The 8,444-nt window shown below is 43.1% G+C and overlaps 1 protein-coding gene across 2 annotated transcripts in view; it reads right to left on the reverse strand.

Annotated features, from left to right (window-relative positions):
* The window catches only part of IFT172 (intraflagellar transport 172), a 39,736-nt gene extending 31,310 nt beyond the window's left edge, over window positions 1–8,426 (reverse strand). For both annotated transcript variants that reach the window (XM_068679186.1, XM_068679185.1), the window contains exons 1-10: window positions 8,264–8,426; window positions 8,040–8,183; window positions 7,789–7,901; window positions 7,129–7,168; window positions 5,091–5,156; window positions 4,509–4,588; window positions 2,979–3,066; window positions 1,931–2,145; window positions 1,720–1,843; window positions 363–458 (exon numbers count right to left, since the gene is read on the reverse strand). In XM_068679186.1, coding sequence (XP_068535287.1) covers window positions 363–458; window positions 1,720–1,843; window positions 1,931–2,145; window positions 2,979–3,066; window positions 4,509–4,588; window positions 5,091–5,156; window positions 7,129–7,168; window positions 7,789–7,901; window positions 8,040–8,183; window positions 8,264–8,302 — 1,005 coding nt within the window. In that variant the 5' untranslated portion in view covers window positions 8,303–8,426. The remainder of the gene's footprint in view (window positions 1–362; window positions 459–1,719; window positions 1,844–1,930; window positions 2,146–2,978; window positions 3,067–4,508; window positions 4,589–5,090; window positions 5,157–7,128; window positions 7,169–7,788; window positions 7,902–8,039; window positions 8,184–8,263) is intronic.
* Between the last annotated feature and the right edge of the window lie 18 nt (window positions 8,427–8,444).

The following is an 8,444-nucleotide window of genomic DNA, read 5'->3' on the forward strand; positions in this document are numbered from 1 at the left end:
TGTACATAAAATACTTTTGTAACTTGCTGTGCTGATTTTGGTGCATATTTTTCAAGGAAGTGTATAACTCTTTTGAAGCAGGGAGGCAATGAGGTAAACAGACTCAGAGAAATACACCATCGCTCTTAACTCTCTCAAGTACAATACATCAAGTTGTATCGAGGCTGAAGCTCACTACTACAGAATATACAGTGTATATTCTCAGCTGATTGGCTGAGAAAATCTGAATGGCTGGAACAAGGACTGGACACAGATTATGAACAGGAAAGAAGATGATGGAACCAAGAACCCCAAACACATCTAGTTTTAGTGAACATCTCATTTTTAACCAAAAGACATTACCTTATTGTATATCCTCTTACCTGGCTTGGTCCCACATACGTCATTTCAAATTTATTTTTGTAAATGCTTCTGCGAAGACAGCAGTCAAATTGTTCAACTCCTCCACACAGAGTACCCTGGGGAAACAAACACACTGTACGCAGTCAGTGAATTCTTTTAAGGAGAGGTATTCCACACCCTACTTACATGAACAGGATCAGAGGTGTGACAGAAACCCACAGGTCCTGGACCCTCTGAAGAATGTGGCTCAAGCCCCCAGGTACGTAAGGACCAGCCCTATCTTGACTTTCTTGAGAGAATAGGAAAACTTATAAGTTCTTAGAGAAAGTGAGCTTACCAAATCCTGGCAAATACATGGTAGAGGAAGAGGAGGGGTTAAAAATCACCTCTGTCCTCATCTTCCCCATTATCCCTCTCAATTTCTCACTTTAAAACATCCACACTCCTTTCACTACTCGTCTATCCCTTACCCTCTTCCCCTTCTCTGCAAGTATTTGTTCCTGTTCAATTAATTCTCTGAAAATATTTTAAGAATTCTTGATTTTGTTGAACATAAAAAGATGCAAAAACTATCAAAAAAAAGTTGTAAATAGCAATCTCTTTAAAACTCTTTAAATTATGTAGGGAGCTATTTCGCTTAATACAGAAACATTTAAAGAAAGATTAATTTAAAGAGCTTTAAAGATTTAATGAACTTAATAGAGAAAGACAGACCAAGGTCCATAGGCTGGAAGTAGAAAAAAGAGAACTCTAAACAGAAAATGTAGCACATAAAGTATAAGAAACAGTTCAGTTTTTCTGGATGGAAAGGATGCTCATGAGACTGCTCTAGAGAACCTATGCTGACCTTATTATGCTTCTGTCAAAAAACAGGGACTGTTGCAGCCAATGAGCCATTACACAAACATCGATGATGTTTTCCAGGTTTATTGTACGTATCAGAATCACACAATGGTTAAGGCTGGAAGGAACCTCTAAGGTCATCTGGTCCAACCCCCCTGCTCAAGCAAGGAACATCTAGAGCAGGTTTCCCAGGACCATGTCCAGATGGCTGTTGAAGATCTCCAAGGAGGAAGATTCCACAGCCCCTCTGGGCAACCTATTCCATTGCTCAGTGTTTCCTGATGTTCAGATGAAAACTCTTTGTGTTTTGTTTTTTGCCCACTGGCTCTTGTCCTGGCACTGGGTACACTGCACATCTGAATTCAGCAGTGTCCCTTGCACAACGTCTCAGCCTAGGCATCTTGCATCACATTCCTAGGTGACAGTATGCCTTCTCTCATGTGCCCTCTCTGTACCACATCATTTCATTCTCAGGAGAATGCATGAGACTATGCCTGGTGTGTGACTCATGGGCTGCTAACTGATTATACAAACCACACAGATCCTTGAACCATCCCTCTTCCATGCTAGAGCTGTGATGGTGTAGAGGTGAGCTATTTCTTTGGGTTTGGCTTCTTCCCAAACACCACGGCGTGGGGTCCAGTTCAAAACCCTTAGCCTGTGAGAACAGATGAAAAACATGAATAAATGTGCATGGTTGAAGTAGAAAGCTCTATAAAAGGGAGACTTCCAACAGGCACCATACCTGTCATAGCTTCCAATGACAACAGCCTGGCCACCGGGACTGGCAGCTGCTGTGGTGAATTCCTTCTCTGAGGAGTCCCGACTATAGTCAAAGGTTTGAATCACATTTCCCTCCTTGCTATAAGCTACAATCTTCTTATCACATCCTGCAGCCACAATGCTGTTCAAAGCCCAGGCAAGGGCATAAGGAGGACAGGGATGCGTCACCAACTTACCCTACATTAGACATGAGAGAACATCTTGAAAACATCATTGGCTTTAGCCCTCAACTGGCCTCTGTATTCTACCACAATGAGACCAGTATGATGCCCTTTCGGTAAAGTCCTTTTCATGGGTGTTGCTTTGTCTGCATGCCTTAGGCTGTAGGAAGGCAGACAAACCAGAACTGAAAGATGTAAGAATTATTCCATTCATTTAGCTAAGAGAGAATGTCAGTACCAGTACCATTAACTAGACCAGAATGCATTCTTAACCTAGCAAAGTATAGATGCAGTCTTCAGCTTATGCTAGACGGCAGACACACTCAAATTGCTTCAGTGAGAGAGAACAGATCTGAGTGGGAATAACATTTCTTCATCACATTTTAAAGCACAGAGACTACTCCTTTTGGGGAGCAGCAGGAGGCTCAAGAGAAATGTTGGGTGCCCTATCCACAGACACAATGTGAACTTGGGATTCAGGGTTAACTGGAGTAACTATACCTCGCTTAATGAGAAGAAGATAATACTTGTTCTCTGGAACCCTACCCATTCGAGTATCATTCTCCTGGATGTTCTAACATCAGATCTTTCCAGACATCTGAAAAGCCTCATGTCTCATACACAAAATGGTAACGTCCTTTCTTATTACCACACTCAGTGTAATTCAAAGCATCCAGTCACTGCTCCATTGTCTTCAACATTTCATAAAACCTCTGCTAGCAAGAACAGACTGCAGCTCCTCTCCAGATCTGCACTCTCTTCACAACCTCATCACTTTACAGAGCTCTTAAGCCAGTAAGTTCACCGTGCAAACAGGAATTTCGCTCACTGAAGAAAGATCTTTGATACCTGTGATTCACCTGAGCCCTCATCATCAAAGAAGAAGCGTACTATGGTTCCATCCGCATGGCCAGACAGGATTCCCTTCCCCGACGCACTGCAAATAAACAGATGCAAAGTTGCAATAAGATTTGTACCTTTATTTTTCTATCCCTGACCAGAAGAGCCAGTTCCAGGGACATTGTTGATGTTGCTCATCAAAGGAACCTTCACCAAAGTTGGATGGTGAACAAAAGAGGATCTAGTACCCATATAAGTGTCCCTAAAAGCTAAAGCAGACAAACGTATGGAGAGACAAGAGCAGCCACTTAAATATTTTCATCATGTAAAATCACAATAAACAACTTACTATACTACTAAAACACAGAGGGGATAAGGAACTGGAATAAAGACTATGTACACAATTTCTTATAGCAAGGTGTTTCAAACAATCCTTTCATTTCGAACTCCTCCAGAAGTGAGGCTGAATATTGTGACACCAGTAATCAATAAAAGCAACAAAAGTTGAAGAAAAAAACATAAGACATCTAGACAAACACTCCAGGACTAAGTCCATTATCTGTAGCATTAATATCTTGTGTACTTCTCTATACAAGCAGGGAGAAGAGAGCAAGGAAGAAGCAGGCTTAATGTAAGGCACACAGAATGAACACTTTTAATGATAATTCATATAAAGAATACATTTTCTATGATGCTGCATTCTGTCTGTTGCAATCCCAGATTTGTCATTAACATCATATCAATAATAGTATGTGCTATGTTTAGAAATAACAGGAAAAGAGAGATAGTGGAGGGAGACTGAGGAGAGCGAGAAAAGGGGAGGAGGAAAGAGGGGGAAGAGATGTGAGGGAAGGGGAGAGGAGTAAAGAAAGAAAGGGAGGAGAAACAAGAGCAAAGAAGAGAGAACGAAAAAACAGAAAGACTTAGAAATGGATGCAAGACAGGTTCTGAAAGGATCTGTCAGCAGTGGGAAGTCAGAGACTAGCTTTATTGTTCAGCACTCAGAAAACAGAATAACACCATTTATCAAAAATCCTACTGCTAGGACAATGACATATCTTAAATATTTTAGGTAAATGATACTAAAGTACTTAAAATGAAAATTAATCAAAATAATTCAGAATGGTATTTTATGATTATTTTTCTAATTATAGACTTGTCACAATTTAATCTGACAGAACATTTTCTATTTTTTAGTCCTTAAATCTGACTGCTATTAGTAATTATCTAATGAAGTTGACAACTTTAATCTTTATCAAGTCATGAATTCAAATATATCAACATAAGTATCTTACAGGCACTTACACCCTGAAATGTGTTTGGGGACAGCCAAACTGGATGGACTAGTGTGGAGTGGCCAGGTGTCAGATTTTAGGAAGAAATTACTTTTGGAAAGCACTGAATGTTATCATCTTGACAAGAACTGACAGCAGAAAGACATTCTAACAACCTCCCATACTGCCACAAGTTCTGCCAGGGCCAATACCTAGGTAGGAGGCTGAGGTAAAGCAGTGTAGCCTAAAGCAATGCCATACTCACTTGGAAGTTAGAGAGACCACGTAGGAATCTGTCCCATAAATGGTGGAAGACTTATTGTTCTTTGTATTTGCTAAACGAACCTGAGAAAGAGAATCTGATCAATATTGCTTCTGTTCCCAAACAGAATCATGGATATCCCGCAGTGTAATGTCCCGTATGTTTTCCAGTCTATAACCAGCAACAGAAATAGAAAGCTCATTGCTTTCTGGTAGGTTGGAGAGCAAATTGGAAACTTGGAGCTGCAGTCATAGAATCATAGAATGGTTTGGGTTGAAAGGGACCTTAAAGACCATCTAATTCCAACCACCCTGACATTGGCAGGAACACCTTCAACTAGAAGGGAGTGGAAGGTGTCAGACTTCCACATTTTTAGGGAGGCTTAGGAAAAGGACCAAAGGATCCAATAGAACCTCCAAGAACTGGGAACCAAAACCAAAAAATTTAAGCCACTGGAGTAATCCCCCTGTTGCTGATGGGTGCCCTAAGACCACAGAATAATGGTTCTTCCCCTGCACCCTAGGTGCAGGCAGGCTCTCATAGCCCCTACATGGAAAAGAGTATCAGGAAAATAAGTTTCTCTACCTTTCCTTCAGCAAGACCAAAGACAATGATATTCTCCGCTGGCCACAATAAGCAGGTCACAGCACTCTGCCAAGGAGAAATTAAAAAGAGAGATAAGAGCTCCACTATACTTACAAAGCTTCTTGCCCCATTGCTTGCTACATAAGACAGCTCAGGAATGAGACCTCTCAAGTCCAAGAAAGAGAAGAGATGGGAGCACTGTGATGGACTTTAAAGTGGGATTAAGGCTCTCCATACTGAAACTTGAACTAGGTAACAGTGAGCTAGGGTAGAGTAAGAGGCTGAGAAGAGCTTAAACAGGGAATCAAATTTATATGATGTTGTTCAGTATCAGTGCTCTTCTGAGGGGACTGCTCTTTGATTATGTGTGGTTTTCCAGATGTTATGTTCGAAATGTATAAATGTATAAATGAATAAATGTATAAAATCACAGCTATTTTAAAATACTTTTTTGCAACAACAAATATAAATCAGAAAAATAATTTTACTCTGCTGATTTCATAACAGATATGAGAATATCTGTACTTTGGATCTTCATTTGCTGAATCACAAGTAGTGCTTACGTGTATCTTTTCATTTACAAGCAAAATGACTATCCAATGCTACCACATAGGTCAGGCAGAAAGATTCATTAAATCTATATCAAAGGGAATTTTAAAATCGGAGGTATGGGGGTCAGCATGAAACCTAACTGTAAGAGAAAGCCAAAAGAGTTAATGAAGCCACTTTACATTTAAATTGAAAAATTTCAGTCAAAGTTTGGCATTGTGCCACTAGCACCAGCTTCATAGGCATATCTGTTCCATTTTAAGAATCTGAGCCTGCTTTAGATATATATATACACTCTCATTTGTTCATCTCACTTACTCTTCCCCACTCTTACCATTCATGTCAGCAAACACAACTATCAGATACCTAAATGTCCCTGGATGCCCAAGCTGCTCATAACTTACATGTCCAACCAATCAACAAGATGCATCTTTTACTCTTCCTGTTTCCCAGACATCCACTTATTTCCCTCATCATTTCCCAACCATTATTTTCAGTCTAACAGTCACAAGCAGCCTAGTTGAAACTTAGCAGCAAGCTTTACAAAGTGGTAACAAGCTCAGCTACTAGTGTAAGGAAGTCAAACTTGCAGGTACTCTTGAGATCCTAACCCTCTAGCAGGATGCCTTGCTTGTCAGCAGAGCAGAACAGTGTCACTGTATTCACAATATGCACAAGAGTGCCCAGCAGGTTTTGCAAATTGCAGGTGAGGGAAAGGGCCAAATAGATGATCTCCCATATTGACTGAATGTACCAAAAAAATGTAAATATAAATATTCAGCTACAGTGGAGAATCTACAGTGGAGAATTCATCTACAGTGGAAAATCTACCCCCATCAAGGAAAGAATTATAAGAAACCACACAGATAGCACTAGAAAAATAAAAGATTCATTATGATAGAAATGGTAAAAAAAAGGCATAGGATAAATGAGAGAGTGGGAGAAAATAGAAATGAACAACTAAATTAAAATACAAAAACTGTACATATGCTGTGTGCAACATCTAAGCCTTGCAAGAGACAAGCAGCCTCCCATCAGGCTGCTAGCTAGGTGCTGCAGCAAAGGAGAGTCAGAGGGATAGGAAGCAGTGCTAGTCATTGCCAGCATACTGAAGCAGCAAGCAATGAACAGTGAAAGGACTCTCCAGTGAGACTACTAATATCCATATCTGGTATAACTGTAATGTTCAAGAAAGGGACAAGTGGATACCAAGCCCTTCTTGCCCTGTTTTCCTCATTCTTAACACTCTTCCAGTGTCATGATCACTCAGTGCAGCAGGTCAACCACAGAGAAACAAAGGCTGACCAACAGCTTTCTTCCCTTACTGTCAGTGCAATAGAATTATATTCATTCCCCTTCTGCAGCCAGCACTGAGATGGTGGATGGCCCTCCTATGAGCATGTCTCTGAGTATGCACAAAGTGACATACAGTTATTTTTATCCTACAGCTACTTCAGAAAATGGAGTTAAACAGGAGTCTAAGTCTCACCATTTGGATGAACTTGTTGCATATCACCTTCTTGTCACCCCTGCAGAAAAAGGCAGACAAAAGCAGACAAAAATGACTATCGGTGAACCTGGTAAAACTGCCCATTCTAGATACCCTACTGTTTGTATTCAGTTCATTTTAATATTGTCAAACACAAGTGAGTTAAGTTTTATATGCTGGTGGTCTACCTACAAGCCAACTTTAGGCAGAATATTAAAAAAAAAAAAAAAAAGTTCTACATTTTCCAAGACTAACGATATTCGAAAATATGGGAATTATCTGAGCTTACAAAATTTTGGTGACATACCTTTCTGAGCAGCTTAAGAACAACATATACAAGCAAATGACACTGAAGTGACGCAGCCATGTGCCTCATATACACATCTGTGAAACAGCACTTTCATTTTGCCCCATAGCCCCACAGAAGCTGGCACATGCTCCCACCTGGGTCCACAAAGACTGTTCAAGGAAACCCTATCGGTTGCTATCTGAGCGATTAATTGCAGGTTAGATGATACGCACCACGGCACATACTACACTGAGGACCAGGCCTGGATGCACACCCGCACCAGCACCCAGAAAGCGTACTGCATGGAAAGGAGGGAGAGCACCGCTCCCTTCTCACAGGCGCAGCAATGGTCACTCTGCCACCAGACTCACCACTCCTCTCCGATCCTGTAGACATAGACAATGTTGTCCGTTTGGCCAATGGCGATTTTGGTGGAGTCCGGGGAGAATGCCATGCCTTTGACCACGTAGCTCTTCCTCCCATACTGTGGAGGAAGGCAGCTTGAGACACGGGGGAAGGCTGGCACGCCCCGGCTGCGCGTGCACCAACCAGCCCCCAGCCCACGACCGCAGCCCAGCTACGGCAGGCCCTGCTGGCAGCAGCCCGGTCCCGGGGCCCTCACCTTGGCGTCGGCGGGCTTGGTGGAGAACTTGTCCCGCCGCTCGCCGTGCTCGTCGTACAGCAGCACCACCCGGTCTGCGGTGCACACGGCGAAGCGGCCGCTGTTGGCCGACCAGGCCATGCAGGTCACCCGCGCAGTGCCGTCCTGCGGGACACACACAGCCTCAGGCGCCGCCGCACCCCGACCCCCCCGGCCTCCCCCGGCCCAACCCGGCCCGGCCCGACCTGCGGGGCTAGCAGCGTCCGTACGTGCCGCAGCTGCATCGCGCCGAGAGCGGGGCCGAGAGCGGGACGGGACGGGACCGCGCCGCCGCCGGGCCCCCCCGAACTCGCCCCCGTTGCCCCGGCAACCCCAGGGCCTCCGCCGCTGCTGACGTCAACGCGCCGAACCCGGCGGCGGACGGCG

The sequence above is a fragment of the Anas acuta genome, chromosome 3, assembly GCF_963932015.1.
Source record: "Anas acuta chromosome 3, bAnaAcu1.1, whole genome shotgun sequence".
NCBI lineage: Eukaryota > Metazoa > Chordata > Aves > Anseriformes > Anatidae > Anas > Anas acuta.